This window comes from Oncorhynchus clarkii, chromosome 9 (genome assembly GCF_045791955.1).
Source record: "Oncorhynchus clarkii lewisi isolate Uvic-CL-2024 chromosome 9, UVic_Ocla_1.0, whole genome shotgun sequence".
NCBI lineage: Eukaryota > Metazoa > Chordata > Actinopteri > Salmoniformes > Salmonidae > Oncorhynchus > Oncorhynchus clarkii.
The window spans coordinates 58660545-58676947 of NC_092155.1; the positions used below are offsets into that span (position 1 = coordinate 58660545).

General features: G+C 43.2%; 1 protein-coding gene across 1 annotated transcript in view; it reads left to right on the forward strand.

Annotated features, from left to right (window-relative positions):
* Positions 1 to 16403, forward strand: part of LOC139416623 (metabotropic glutamate receptor 4-like) — a 236128-nt gene that overhangs the window by 177927 nt on the left and 41798 nt on the right. Inside the window, exon 6 of the mRNA XM_071165504.1 lies at positions 14769 to 14969. Within this exon, the coding sequence (XP_071021605.1) occupies positions 14769 to 14969 (201 nt within the window). The remainder of the gene's footprint in view (positions 1 to 14768; positions 14970 to 16403) is intronic.

A 16403-nucleotide genomic window follows, 5' to 3' on the forward strand; every position in this document is an offset into this window, starting at 1 on the left:
CAACTGCCATTATGCACAACTGAAGTCACCCATATACCACGCTTGAGTTAGCTCTACTCTTGAACATGTAATATTCCCCATGAAATGATGTGTCAGGTGAATGGTTGGGTTTCTGATGGTTGGATTCTTTTGCCTGCTGCGTCTTTACACAATTTCAGTGTTTAAACAACACACAACGATATATTTCTCCTTCTGGGACAAAAGTCAGTCATTTAGAGTCAAAAGAAGCAATTTCAAACTGACACTTTCTTGGGAAAGAAAGTCTACCACTAATGATTACTGACAAACAGTATAAATCCACATCAGAAGGCAATGGGCATTACCTATTGATCAAACAGGGAGAACACATAAATGCGTTTCTGCCTTAGCGTCAGTGGAGTCGGCACTCATCAAAGTCAGTCGACAGTCTAATTATTATTCTGTAGTTGTGTTTTGAAGCTTAATGCTTCCAACTAGCACTGCTTGTATGAAATGGCCTTTAATGTCAAATTAGCCCAATACGTTTTAAGAAGAAACACCAAAGGAATTATGTTAGACATTAATTTCATACAGTATCTTACTGTCAATAGTTTACTAGTCAAGTCCATAACAGGAGTAAAGCCTCTGGCATTAGTCGATGACAACCTCTAACTCTTCAATGGAATGAAGGGTATGTAAAAACAGTACAAGACAGAAAAGATGCTACATACAGTGGGGAGAACAAGTATTTGATACACTGCCAATTTGCAGGTTTCCTACTTACAAAGCATGTAGAGGTCTGTAATTGTTATCATAGGTACACTTCAACTGTGAGAGACGGAAGCTAAAACAAAAATCCAGAAAATCACATTGTATGATTTTTAAGTAATTAATTTACTTTAGATTCCGTCTCTCACAGTTGAAGTGTACCTATGATAACAATTACAGACCTCTACATGCTTTGTAAGTAGGGAAAACCTGCAAAATCGGCAGTGTATCAAACACTTGTTCTCCCCACTGTCACTAGATAAGCTTTTCATTTGCTACCACTGTATTAAAAACAATGGTGTTGTCATTCCTGATCCTCCCCTCTGTCTCTCTCTCACTCTCTCTCTTTTTCGCTTCTGAAACTTTCCAATATGCAAAACATATATTGTATTGTATTTCTTTCGAAAAGAAAGTGTAATAATAGCACAACATACATAACGAACAAAATGTTGTACATATAGCCAGTATTTTTCTGGCTCTGAGCAAATGAATTATGTAGCAAAAGACACCAGCCTTAATTTAGTGGAATGATGTGTGTATGCTTAGTCAGAACACATCACCTGGCCTCTTCTGACTCGTCTTTTTCTTTTTAACTCTCAAGGCCCACCGTGATGCTGTCCCTGGATGAAAGATAAACAAAGACACAAAGGTCTAATCTTCATCTGCAGCTTTGGCTGTGGTCCACAGCAGGCACTCTCCAGTCTGCCAAGCAACACATGAAACCCAGTGTCCAGTCACTGCCTTCCTCTTATCTTCCTTTATCATCCAATAAACGTCAGCCAACTGTGCGGAGACCAGATTGTCTAAACCATGTTGAAAACACACATTGTCAATTTACAGTGCTGTATGAGGATATTACTTTCTATGCAACCAAGAGAGGATCAAAGTTATAGTGATCCAGGATGTATTACTGTAAAGCTGTGCAAAATTGTTTCGTTTGATACAAGAAAAATATGCAATGCTGGGTTAGATGTGACAACAATCAGTGAAAAGATCTTGTTTACTTTTGAGCAGCATCTAGTAGGCACCTATCAGTCCACTGGTATAGGACCATTGTCCACAGTGGATAGGGTGCTAGGATGAGAGATCGTTTTCAGTGTGTTAGAAACACATTGCAGTCAACGATGTGTTTCAGTATAACTTTTAGCAGTTCCGATCATAACTTGGTAATGGAGTTACTTTCAGGTTGAGCACTGCAGGCATTTATACACACAGCAACTCCCTGACATGGGTTGCCATGTGCCTCATTTACGATAGTCTTCTTCGTAGTTTGTTAAACTCTTAATGTGAAAAAACCAAACAATAGTTGCTCGTCGTGGCGGAGTGAATACAAAAGGAAAACTGCTATGATAGTCGACTTATCTGCAATGCATTGTTCTTCTATATTTCTTGAGTGTTTTGTAAGCTGTCTCTTTGGTGAGGGAACAAAATGCTGAGATTAAAAGCTGAGATGAGAAGCCAACAGTGGTAGGGGAATGCAATGCAATTGCCAGAGAGCGTGGGGACATTGCTTACATACGCTACGACAGATTCATTGTCCACTCTCCCTACTAAAAACTGGGAGGAGTGATAGAGCCAAGCTTCCGGGTCAGCAGCCTCAGCCTCACATCTCTCACACACACACACACACAGCCCCACATCTCTCTCACACACACACACACACACACACACACACATCTCTCACACACAGCCTCACAGCCCCACACAGCCACACAGCCCCACACACACACACAGCCACACACAGCCACACACACAGCCACACACAGCCACACACACAGCCACACACACACACACAGCCACACACACACACACAGCCACATCCATAAAGAATGTACAAATCCAGCAGAATTTACATCGTATCGACCAATATTGGTGCTGAACGGTGACCAAAAACGTATTACATCAATTTTTGCAAATAGATTAAATAATGTAATCCCAGATATCATAAACTTTGTTCAAACGGGTTCTGTGTCCAGCAGACTCCTGACCGATAATACTAGGCAAATATTTAATGCATTGAAACACGCTCTCAAGAAAAAAAGATGCAAAGAAAGCCTTTGTAAGGGTGTTATCACCTTTCATCTTTGAAACATGTCAAACATTTAACTTTTGTGAACATTTCAGTCAGTTCCCAGCACTATGGTTGAAATAAAGCATTAAGGTGCCGTACCTGGGTACAGACTAAAAACAGGGAAATCAGAAGCAATGACGGTAGGTCAACCAAAATTCCAAGACATCAAAACTAAGTTTCAACTTAATGAGATCAAAATAAACTGAAATACTTAGGGATTGCAATCTCCCAAGATCTGACGAAACTACATCAGGATAACTTTGGAACACTGGAAAACCAGCTTAAACAGGACCTACAAAGATGGACATTAGTACCTTTAACAATAACAGGAAGATTTGAAACTATTCAAATGAATGTCCTCTGAAGATTTGTGTTCCTGTTCCAGAATCTACCATTAACTACAGCACCAGTTAAAAGCTTGGACACACCTACTCATTCAAGGGTTTGAATGACACTTGGCATTCTGGAGGTGTGTTGGGTTATTGTCCTCTTGAAAAACAAATGATAGTCCCACTAATCGCAAATGACATGGGATGGCATATCGCTGCAGTGTGTTGTGGTACCATGCTGGTTAAGTGTGACTTGAATTATAAATAAATCACAGAATTTCTTCACAGTTCAAGTAAGACATATTTCAACATCAGCTGTTCAGATGAGACTGCTTGAATCAGTCCTTCATGGTAAAATTGCTGCAAAGAAACCTCTACTAAAAGACACCAATAAGAAGAAGAGACTTGCATGGGCCAAGAAACACGAGCAATGGACGTTAGACTGGTGGAAACCTGTCCTTTAGTCTGAAGAGTCATGATCTGAGATTTTTGGTTCCAGCCGCCGTGTCTTTGTGAGAAGCAGAGTAGGTGAACGGATGATCTCTGCATGTGTGGTTCCCACCGTGAAGCATAAAGGAGGAAGTGTGATGGTGTGGGGGTGCTTTGCTGGTGACACTGTCAGTGATTTATTTAGACTTCAAGGCACACATAACTAGCATGGCGACCACAGCATTCTGCAGCGATACGGCATCCCTTCTGGTTTGAGCTTAGTGGGACTATAATTTTTTTTTCAACAGGACAAAGACCCAAAACACACCTCCAGGCTGTGTAAGGGCTATTGGACCAATAAGGAGAGTGATGGAGTGCTGCAGCATATGACCTGCACTCCAAAATCACCCGAACTGTCACGCCCTGACCATAGTTTACTTTGTATTTTCTATGTTTTGGTTGGTCAGGGTGTGATCTGAGTGGGCATTCTATGTTACATGTCTAGTTTGTCTATTTCTATGTTCAGCCTGATATGGTTCTCAGTCAGAGGCAGGGTTTCGTCATTGTCTCTGATTGGGAACCATATTTAGGTAGCCTGGGTTTCACTGTGTGTTTGTGGGTGATTGTTCCTGTCTATGTGTTTTTCACCAGATAGGCTGTTTAGGTTTTCGTTACGTTTTTGTTTTGTAGTATTGTATTGGAGATTCGTGTTTCGTATTATTAATAAACATGGATCGTAAACCACACGCTGCATTTTGGTCCGACTCTCCTTCGTATGAAGACGAAACCCGTTACAGAATCACCCACCACCAACGGACCAAGCAGCGTGTCAACAGGCAGCAACAGCAGCGTAAGGAGGAATGGACATGGGAGGACGTTTTGGATGGCAAGGGCTGTTACACTTGGGAGGAGATACTGGCTGGAAGAGATCGCCTCCCATGGGAACAGGTGGAGGCACTTAGGAGAGCTGAGGCAGCCGGAGAGAAGAGCCGGCGATATGAGGGAACACGGCTGGCAAGGAAGCCCGAGAGGCAGCCCCAAAAATTTCTTGGGGGGGGGCTAACAGGGAGTATGGCTACGCCAGGTAGGAGACCTGGGCAGACTCCCTGTGCTTACCGGGGGGCTAGAGAGACCGGACAGGCACCGTGCTATGCAGTGGTGCGCACGGTGTCTCCAGTGCGGGTGCATAGCCCGGTGCGGTATATTCCAGCTCCGCGTGTCTGCCGGGCTAGATTGAGCGTCGAGCCTAATGCCATGAAGCCGGCTCTACGCAGCTGGTCCCCAGTGCGTCTCCTTGGGCCGGCTTACATGGCACCAGCCTTGCGCTCGGTGTCTCCGGTTCGCCTGCATAGTCCAGTGCGGGCTATTCCACCTCGCCGCACTGGCAGGGCGACCGTGAGCATTCAACCAGGTAAGGTTGGGCAGGCTCGGTGCTCAAGAGCTCCAGTGCGCCTGCACGGTCCGGTTTTTCCAGTACCACCTCCACACCCCAGCCCTCCGGTAGCAGCTCCCCGCACCAGGCTTCCTGTGCGTGTCCTCGGCCCAGTACCACCAGTGCCAGCACCACGCATCAGGCCTACAGTGCGCCTCGCCTGTCCAGCGCTGTCGGAGCCTTCCTCCTCTCCAGCGCTGTCGGAGTCTCCCGCCTGTTTAGCGCTGTCAGAGCTTTCCGCCTCTACAGCGCTGCCGGAGTCTCCCGCCTGTTCAGAACTGCCAGTTAGCATAGAGCTGCCAGTTAGCATAGAGCTGCCAGTTAGCTTAGAGCTGCCAGTTAGCAAGGAGCTGCCAGTCTGCAAGGAGCTGCCAGTCTGCAAGGAGCTGCCAGTCTGCATGGAGCTGCCAGTCTGCATAGAGCTGCCAGTCTGCATGGAGCTGCCAGTCTGCAAGGAGCCGCCAGAGCTGCCTGTCTGCAGGATGCCGCCAAAGCTGCCAGTCTGCAAGGAGCCGCCAGAGCTGCCAGTCTGCAAGGAGCCGCCAGAGCTGCCAGTTAGCATGGAGCAGCCAGGGCCGCCAGTCAGCATGGAGCAGCCAGGGCCGCCAGTCAGCATGGAGCAGCCAGGGCCGCCAGTCAGCATGGAGCAGCCAGGGCCGCCAGTCAGCATGGAGCAGCCAGTCAGCATGGAGCAGCCAGTCAGCATGGAGCAGCCAGAGCAGCCAGTCAGCATGGAGCAGCCAGAGCTGCCAGTCAGCATTGAGCAGCCAGTCAGCATGGAGCAGCCAGAGCTGCCAGTCAGCATGGAGCAGCCAGTCAGCATGGAGCAGCCAGAGCTACCAGTCATCATGGAGCAGCCAGTCAGCATGGAGCAGCCAGAGCTGCCAGTCGACCAGACTCTTCCAGAGCTGCCAGTCGACCAGACTCTTCCAGAGCTGCCAGTCGACCAGACTCTTCCAGATCTGCCAGTCGTCCAGACTCTTCCAGATCTGCCAGTCGTCCAGACTCTTCCAGATCTGCCAGTCGTCCAGACTCTTCCAGATCTGCCAGTCGTCCAGACTCTTCCAGATCTGCCAGTCGTCCAGACTCTTCCAGATCTGCCAGTCGTCCAGACTCTTCCAGATCTGCCAGCCGTCCAGACTCTTCCAGATCTGCCAGTCGACCAGACTCTTCCAGATCTGCCAGTCGACCAGACTCTTCCAGATCTGCCAGTCGACCAGACTCTTCCAGATCTGCCAGTCGTCCAGACTCTCTCAGATCTGCCAGTCGACCAGATTCTCCCAGATCCGCCAGTCGACCAGATTCTCCCAGATCCGCCAGTCGACCAGATTCTTCCAGATCTGCTAGTCGACCAGGATCTGCTGAAACCGCCAGCCAGCCAGGTTCTGGTAGTTTCTACTACCTGCCTGGGCTTCCTCTCAGTGCTGAGCTTCTTCTCAGTGCTGAGCTTCCTCTCAGTGCTGAGCTACCCATCTGTCCCGAGTTACCTCTGTCCCGAGCTGTCCCTCTGTCCCATGTTATCATTGTGGTGGGTAACCTATTTAGGGACGTTTAGGAGGGGGATTAAAACTGTCATGGAGTGGGGTCCACGTCCAGCGCCAGAGCCGCCACCGCGGACAGATGCCCACCCAGACCCTCCCCTATAGGTTCAGGTTTTGCGGCCGGAGTCCGCACCTTGGGGGGGGGGGTACTGTCACGCCCTGACCATAGTTTACTTTGTATTTTCTATGTTTTGGTTGGTCAGGGTGTGATCTGAGTGGGCATTCTATGTTACATGTCTAGTTTGTCTATTTCTATGTTCAGCCTGATATGGTTCTCAGTCAGAGGCAGGGTTTCGTCATTGTCTCTGATTGGGAACCATATTTAGGTAGCCTGGGTTTCACTGTGTGTTTGTGGGTGATTGTTCCTGTCTATGTGTTTTTCACCAGATAGGCTGTTTAGGTTTTCGTTACGTTTTTGTTTTGTAGTATTGTATTGGAGATTCGTGTTTCGTATTATTAATAAACATGGATCGTAAACCACACGCTGCATTTTGGTCCGACTCTCCTTCGTATGAAGACGAAACCCGTTACACGAACTCAATCCAATTGAGATGATTTGGGATGAGTTGGACCGTGGAGTGAAGGAAAAGCAGCCAACAAGTGCTCAGTAGATGTGGGAACTCCTTCAAGACGGTTGGAAAACCATTCCAGCTGAAGCTGATTGAGAGAATGCCAAGAGCAAAGGCAAAGGGTGGCTACTTTGAAGAATCTCAAATATAAAATATACTTTGATTTGTTTAACACTTTTTGGGTTACTACATGATTCCATGTGTTATTTCATAGTTTTGATGTCTTCACTATTATTCTATATTGTAGAAAATAGTAAAAATAAAGAAAAAACCTGGAGTGAGTAGGTGAGTCCACACTTTTGAGTGGTGCTATATATATATATATGCATAGAAAAGCAATGTCTCAGACTGGCCAAAAATAAGAATGGGCAAAAAAACAGACACTGCACAGAGATATGGCTTTTTCTTGGCAACTCTGCCCAGAAGGCCAGCATCCCGGAGTCGCGTCATCGCTGTTGGCGTTGAGACTAGTGTTTTGTGGGTACTATTTAATGAAGCTGCCAGTAGAGGACTTGTGAGGTGTCTGTTTCTCAAACTAGACACTCTAATGTACTTGTCCTCTTGCTCAGTTGTGCAACGGGGCCTCCCACTCCTCTTTCTATTCTGGTTAGAACCAGTTTTCACTGTTCTGTGAAGGGAGTAGTACACAGCGTTGTACGATATCTTCAGGTTCTTGACAATTTCTCGCATGGAATAACCTTCATTTCTCAGAACAAGAACAGACTGAAGAGATTCAGAAGAAAATCTTTGTTTCTGGCCATTTTGAGCCTGTAATCAAACCCACAAATGTTGATGCTCCAGATACTCAACTAGTCTAAAGAAGGCCAGTTTTATTGATTCTTTAATCAGAACAGCTGTGCTAACATAATTGCAAAAGGGTTTTCTAATGATCAATTAGCCTTTTAAAATGATAAACTTGGATTAGCTAACACAACGTAACATTGGAACACAGGACTGATGGTTGCTGATAATGGGCGTCTATATAGATATAGATATATTCTACAGTGTACTTCTGATCCATTTTATGTTATGTTAATGGACAAAAAAATTGCCTTTCTTTCAAAAAGAAGGACATTTCGAAGTGACCCAAGACTTTTGAACGGTAGGTTATATATATATATGTGTGTGTGTGTGTGTGTGTGTGTGTGTGTGTGTGTGCGCGCGCGTGTGTGCGTGTGTGCGTGTGTATATATATATACATATATATATATATATATACAGTTGAAGTCGGAAGTTTACATACACCTTAGCCAAATACATTTTAACTCAGTTTTTCACAATTCCTGACATTTGATCCTAGTAAAAATTAGGTTAGTTTAAGTTATTTTAAGAATGTGGAATTATTTATTTCAGCTTTTATTTCTTTCATTACATTCCCAGTGGGTCAGAAGTTTACATACACTCAATTAGTATTTGGTAGCATTGCCTTTAAATTGTTTAACTTGGGTCAAATGTTTTGGGTAGCCTTCTACAAGCTTCCCACAATATGTTGGGTGAACTTTGGCCCATTCCTCCTGACAGAGCTGGTGTAACTGAGTCAGGTTAGTATGCCTCCTTGCTGGCACACGCTTTTTCAGTTCTGCCCACACATTCTCTATGGGATTGAGGTCAGGGCTTTGTGATGGCCACTCCAATACCTTGACTTTGATGTCCTTAAGCCATTTTGCCACAACTTTGGAAGTATGCTTGCGGTCATTGTCCATTTGGAAGACCCATTTCCGACCAAGCTTTAACTTCCTGACTGATGTCTTGAGATGTTGCTTCAATATATCCACATCATTTCTCTTCCTCATGATGCCATATATTTTGTGAAGTGCACCGGTCCCTCCTGCAGCAAAGCACCCCCACAACATGATGCTGCCACCCCCATGCTTCACGGTTGGGATGGTGTTCTTCGGCTTGCAAACATCCCCATTTTTCCTCCAAACATAACGATGGTCGTTATGGCAAACAGTTATATTTTTGTTTCATCAGACCAGTGGACATTTCTCCAAAAAGTACAATATTTTTCCCTACCTGCAGTTGCAAACCATAGTCTGGCTTTTTTATGGCGGTTTTGGAGCAGTGGCTTCTTCCTTGCTGAGCAGCCTTTCAAGTTATGTCGATATAGGACTCGTTTTACTGTGGATATAGATACTTTTCTACCTGTTTCCTCCAGCGTCTTCACAAGGTCCTTTGCTGTTGTTCTGGGATTGATTTGCACTTTTCACACTAAAGTATGTTCATCTCTAGGAGACAGAACGCGTCTCCTTCCTAAGCGACGGCTACGTGGTCCCATGGTGTTTATACTTGCGTACTATTGTTCGTACAGATGAACATGGTACCTTCAGGCGTTTGGAAATTGTCCCAAGGATGACCCAGACTTGTGGAGGTTGACAAGTTTTTTTCTAAGGTCTTGGCTGATTTCTTTTGACTTTCCCATGATGTCAAGCAAAGAGGCGCTGAGTTTGAAGGTAGGCCTTGAAATACATCCACAGGTACACCTCCAATTGACTCAAATAATGTCAATTAGCCTATCAGAAGCTTCTAAGGCCATGAAATCATTTAATGGAATTTTCCAAGCTGTTTAAAGGCACTGTCATCTTAGTGTATGAAAACTTCTGACCCACTGGAATTGTGATACAGTGAATTATAAGTGAAACAATCTGTTTGTAAACAATTGTTGGAAAAATTACTTGTGTCATGCACAAAGTAGATGTCCTAACCGACTTGTTAACAATACATTTGTGGAGTGGTTGAAAAACGAGTTTTAATGACTCCGACCTAAGTCTATGTAAACTTCTGACTTCAACTGTAAATATTTATATATATATATATATATATATATATATATATATGGATCTGTGCTCGATTTTATACACCTGACAGCAATATATATATATATATATATATATACTAAATGTGGAAACCTGCTCGTTCAACATCTCATTCTAAAATCATGGGCATTGATATGGAGTTGGTCCCCTCTTTGCTGCTTTAACTGATTCCACTTTTCTGTGAAGGGTTTCAACTAGATGTTGGAACATTGCTGCAGGGACATGCTTCCATTCAGCCACAAAAGCATTAGTGAGGTCGGGCACTAATTTTTGGCGATTAGGCCTGGCTCGCAGTTGGCGTTCCAATTCATCTCAAAGGTGTTCGATCGGGTTGAGGTCAGGGCTCTGTGCAGGCCGCTCAAGTTCTTCCACACCAATCTCAATAAGTTATTTCTCGATGGACCTCGCTTTTCTGTAGCATTAATGTTGTAGCATTAAGATTTCCCTTCGCTGGAACTAAGGGGCCCAGCCCAAACCATGAAAAACAGCCCCAGAACATTATTCTTCTTCCACCAAACTTTACAGTTGACATTATGCATTCGGGCAGGTAGCATTCTCCTGGCATTTGCTAATCCCAGATTAGTCCGTTGGAATGCCAGATGGTGAAGCGTGATTCGTTGCTGCAGAGAACACGTTTCCACTGTTCCAGATTCCAATGGCGGTGAGCTTTACACAACTCCAACTGACGTTTGGCATTGCGCATAGTGATCTTAGGCTTGTGTGGGGCTGCTCGGCCATGGAAACTCATTTCAGGAAGCTCCCGACAAACAGTTCTTGAGCTGAGGTTGCTTCCAGAGGCAGTTAGAAACTCAGTAATGAGTGTTGCTACCGAGGAGAGGCGATACGTTTTGGGGGACCAGGGCAGACATAGCAGGGCAGGAATTGTACAAACTGACTTGTTGGAAAGGTGACATCCTATGATGGTGCCACGTTGAAAGTCACTGAGCACTTCAGTAAGGCCACTCCAATGCCAATGCTTGTCTATGGAGATTGCATGGATCTGTGCTCGATTTTATACACCTGACAGCAACGGGTGTGGCTGAAATAGCCAAAACCACTAATTTGAAGGGGTGTCCACATACTTGTGTGTATATATACAGTATATGTCTAATGTTCATGCTATTATTTTAAATGTATGTAACTTGTTTTTGTCTGGTATGTATTTTTAGTTATCTGTTGGATCCCAGGAAGACAAGCCCTCGCCATTGGCTTTGGCTAATGGAGATCCTGATAAAAATCATAAATGAGCAGCAGATCCCTGTTCAGTTATCAGAGCCTCCTCATCCTGGCATTCCATAAGTTATTTGTGCCATTAATGCCAAAATATTGCTGAAAGCTGAGGTGTGTGTCTGTAAGTGTGTAAGTGTGTAAGTGTTTAAGTGTGTAAGTGAGTGAGAGCAGCCCTTTTTGATTGGTTTGCCTCTGGCACACATTTACAGGACCAGAACTGGAAATGTTGTATTAAATCTTCTTAAACTTTCAAAGGCTTGTCAGGGATGTTGAATTGCTTCTCCCAGCCTGGGAAAATACTGATTCAGACTGCAGATAGCAGCAGCAAGAGAAAACAAAAAAATGATTTATCTGTTCAAATTTGTTAACATTAAGTGCCTCTGTTTAGATAAAAAATGTCCATGTATAACTTAAACTCATGAGGCATGCAGAACACAAAAAGCTGAGCAACTTATCAATTACTCTATCCTGTTTTCCTTTTTCTTATCTTATACATTCTATGTCTTGTTTACATTCAAGGAACAAGTGGACTCGGCAATAAGAGACAAAGTGCGATGAGAGAGAGAGCCGAGCTGAATTTGGAGAATGGGTCTGAAGGGAGAGTGGAAAGAATTGACCTCAGATGCCATCCCCTAGATGGAACTGCCTGTTGATGTGTATCACAGCCATTAACACTGGGCAGTAGAGTCCTTACTTAGCGAATGCAAGAGTAATATGTGACAGTGTCACATTCATCAGTGACAATTAATGTCTGGCTACCAGCACAGAGGCACGAAGACTACTTTCCAAATGGACATTAAAGAACTAGGCTGATTATGTGGAATGTTTCCTCCCCCCTTTATCACTGGCAAAAGGGGATTTGGTTACACAAAACATACAACATTTATGTACCAGTTTTATTAAGTCGGACAATTATATAGTATGAATGTACAATATATGTACTTTTACATACTTTCGAGGTATAGGCATAGTTAAAGTTAAGTAGAATTATTTTGAAAAATAGTACTGTATAGGTTCTCCCCCCATCTCCTATTTCCATCATGACTCATAGAAATGATCCAGTCTACTTATTTAATTCCACGAGCACTAATCATCAAGCATTGAGAACATCAGTAAGCAATCTGACAAAATCTTTTCATTGCCTAGGAGTGTTTGAACTTCCTCAGAGGACGTAGACCCTGTTGATTTTACTTGAATAGTATGGTGCGGAATTGTCACACAGGATAAAAGAGTGGCAGATGGTATCTGTTACTATAAGGATCAGCTGTCAGTGCTTTCACGTTGCCCCTATCTTGGTTCCTAAGCTGGCTCCTCCAAACGTTGGTTCTCAGCTAATGATTTCACAGGACGAGGATGCAAGTTTTAATGATCTTCAACGACTATTATTAAAATGTGTGCTGTGACAGTGTTCATATTAGCTGTAAGACTGAACTCATTGCATCCCTCTGATATTGATTTCAGTCATGTTAAACTTTGTTCATCATATCTTATAGATCAGTTTTTATTTAATTTTACTAAATTCAAAAATGTAGTTGATTTAGTTAGAATGCCACAGCCGTTGTTAAATGTATTCATAATTCAGACAGCAGAGCAACCCTAATCTGTGTTTCATTCTCATCAGACTCTTCTCAATGGCTGAAACCTCTGGTCTGGCATACTGATAATATAAACTATAGTCATGCTGTGTATGGAATCACAACTCACTTAGTTGTTGTATAGAGCAGTCAGGCTCAATGCCAAAGGTGGGGACCTTGGCTGGTGGTGGTGGTGGTTTTTCCTTCTCATTGGTGCTGTAATAATAACATCTGAGACGAGCCAATTAAAGGCCAGTGGACTGCACCACTGTCACTCTCTCCATGCAGGCGCTGACAGGGCAGCGGCTAATTGCGGGACCAGGATGTTAATTGAAACCTTGCATGGTGATTAACACATTTCCAAAGCATTGAAACAACCTCTGCTATGATTAATATACACCTGTCATAACTAATTACATTGATACTGAAGAATGATTAGGCCTTGCTCTGTCTTCCAGTCCTCCTCCATCACACACGCTAGCCTTGATTAACGCATCTCTGATGAATAGTAGAACATGGCAGATTAACAAGACCTGTCGGTCAGTTATGTTCTTTCTACATCAAAGGAACCTTTCCAAAATAAATACATTTGTTAGATATGTAGATTTCTTGTCTCAAGAGAACTCTAATTTGAGTTGTAGGTCTATACCAGACATAGTCCGAAGTGCAGTAAAGTTTTGGAATGCAGTGATATGTGTTGAGATGTAAATGTATGCTAAGAGACATTCCTCATCAATCAGAAATAACTGGACCATAATACAATATATAAAAGCATTTTTTAAATTTTTATAATTTCCATTTGTAGAAAAGGGTTACGCTAATTAATGTCTGGAACAAATAGCATGTAATTGGCAACTTTAATTTCTGCCAAGCTCCAAATAAATGAAGTATGGGTATGAAGGGTAGATTGACAATAAAGCAATCAGAACACTCTAAAAGGCTATCATTTGCTTGATTTCCCTTTTCTTGCAATCAGTGTTGTTCAGCCATTTCGCTCTCTGAGGTTGGTTGTTCTGCTATAAAGTACATCAAGGAACTGCAGTCTTATTGGGCATACCATGTCAAATTCATTGAGTCAAAGTGTACAGTCAAAGTTGAGAAGCTGTAAAAACAAAGGGCAACTAATAACAAAGCCAACTAAACTCAGCAAAAAAGGAAACGTCCCTTTTTCAGGACCCTGTCTTTCAAAGATAATTCGTAAAAATCCAAATAACTTCACAGATCTTCATTGTATCGGGTTTAAACACTGTTTTCCGTGCTTGTTCAATGAACCATAAACAATTAATGAACATTCACCTGTGGAACGGTCGTTAAGACACTAACAGCTTACAGACGGTAGACAATTAAGGTCACAGTTATGAAAACATAGGACACTAAAGAGGCCTTTCTACTGACTCTGAAAAAAAACAAAAGAAAGATGCCCAGGGTCCGTGCTCATCTGTGTGAACGTGCCTTAGCCATGCTGGCCAGATATGGGAACGCACAATCCCTCCATCAGTGCTCAGACTGTCCGCAATAGGCTGAGAGAGGCTGGACTGAGGGCTTGCAGGCCTGTTGTAAGGCAGGTCCTCACCAGACATCACCGGCAACAACGTCGCCTGTGGGCACAAACCCACCGTCGGAGATGCACTGCAGTACTTAATGCAGCTGGTGGCCACACCAGATACTGACTGTTATTTTAGATTTTGACTCCCCCTTTGTTCAGGGACACATTATTCCATTTCTGTTAGTCACATGTCTGTGGAACTTGTTCAGTTTATTTCTGTTGTTGAATCTTATGTTCATGCAAATATTTACACGTGTTAAGTTTGCTGAAAATAAACGCAGTTAACAGTGAGAGGACGTTTCTTTATTTAGCTGAGTTTATTTGCTGAATAGTAGGGTAGAGTTGGATTTACAATAATTGAATTGCTTACGAAAACTGTTAAGATCCACTGTAACACAGTAGTGCTTTTATTCTCTTTTGAATAAATGTTATTACAAGAGTGTTTGTGTTATGCTACGTATACTGACTGAATTGAACAGTAACTCCTATCTTTGTGTCCCTTTAGACCACGAGCGGATCAGGAAGGACTCGTCCTATGAGCAGGAGGGAAAGGTCCAGTTTGTGGTCGACGCAGTCTACGCCATGGCTCATGCCCTGCACAACATGCACAAGGAGCTCTGTCCAGGCAAAGTGGGCCTCTGCTCCAAAATGGAAACCATCAATGGAACCATGTTGCTAAAGTTCATTCGCAAAGTCAACTTTACAGGTTTGTTTTAGTAATGCACAAACTACAAACACCTGTGAATATATGCAAGATAGCAGATACACAGAAATAATACACAAACACTATACAAATATACACAGTGGCAAAGGCATCAGCATTTCCTTCAGTATTTCTTTCTCTGTAAAAAAATGCCTTACCATTTATTTGTAAATAGGCTTTATCAATTGAAACACTCTTAAACCCTTGCTTTGTTCCTTCCCCCACATTTAGCTTGAATGATGTGTCTTACTATTGTAATTATTTCGATAACTAACCGTAATTCAAGAAAAATTGTGTTTCTACAGCCAAATGAAAAGTTCCAGAGTCTTCCAGAGAGCAGCATGAAAAATGCCTCTCCCAACAAATTCGTAAAGAGAACATGAAAACAAAATCAAGCTGCTATTGCAGGGGAGCAAACCGATATTACTAGCTTACTGTTACTCAGTCCAGAGAAACTAATCTGCATTTGTATGGAATCTCTTTTGCCAGAGAAGCATTTCAAGTGGTGGTAGTTCACTGCACTGTTGTACACTGCAGTCAAAAGAAGAGAAAAACCTTGTGTTGTTGTAATGGAACAAGCTTTAGGAAAAATACACTAGTTGTGGTGAAATATCAAACAAGACAGTGGACATTTGATTAAAATCAGCTGGACTGTATAAAGCTTGGTTATTGATAGCTTGTAGATCGATTGAAGATCAACATAAAACAAAAGTTATAAGATAATTAACGCTTTATTTGTGGAACTCAATACTGTTCAGCTGACAGAAAAGTCGCCCAAAGTTGCTTAGTCCTTATATAAACCTCAAAGTGAAAACCTCATCTCCAGTCCACACAGATGTTGAAATTTCAAGGAAAGACAAACTCAGATCGCCTAATAACCAATTGTGTGAGTGTGACTCATTGGCCTGCTAGGCTATTTTAGAGTACGGTCTCTGTCTGATGTCACTTTCATCTGTTCTAATAAGGTGCTGCTAATTATACATCAACTGAGCAGAAGGTCAGAGTGATGCAGAGTGGAGGCAATCAGACATAATGCAACATGTGCATTCTGACATCCATGGACTGCCCAGACCCTCCCTTAGAGCTAATTATATGGTAATAGGTGCCCTATTTGAATGGAGGTAGAGGAAGGCACAATCCAAATTGAGAATGGAAGGGAGAGCCGTAGGGTCAGAATAGAATAGAATAGCTGAACAGTAAAATGGAGAGCTGCCTTATCACAGGGCTCTTACTAACCTTCCATAGAGGTGTGCTGCTTCTTATGTTATGCACAAAAGGTGACTCTATCAGGCAGAGTGTCTGGCATACCAACCAATCACCACCTCTGTAGAACAACGTCTACCTCTTCAGCTACCTGTTCAGCTTTATAACTGAGATGATTACTTCACTTCCTGACCTAAATGGCTCATCACCAGGTATAGCCACACTGCACATAGG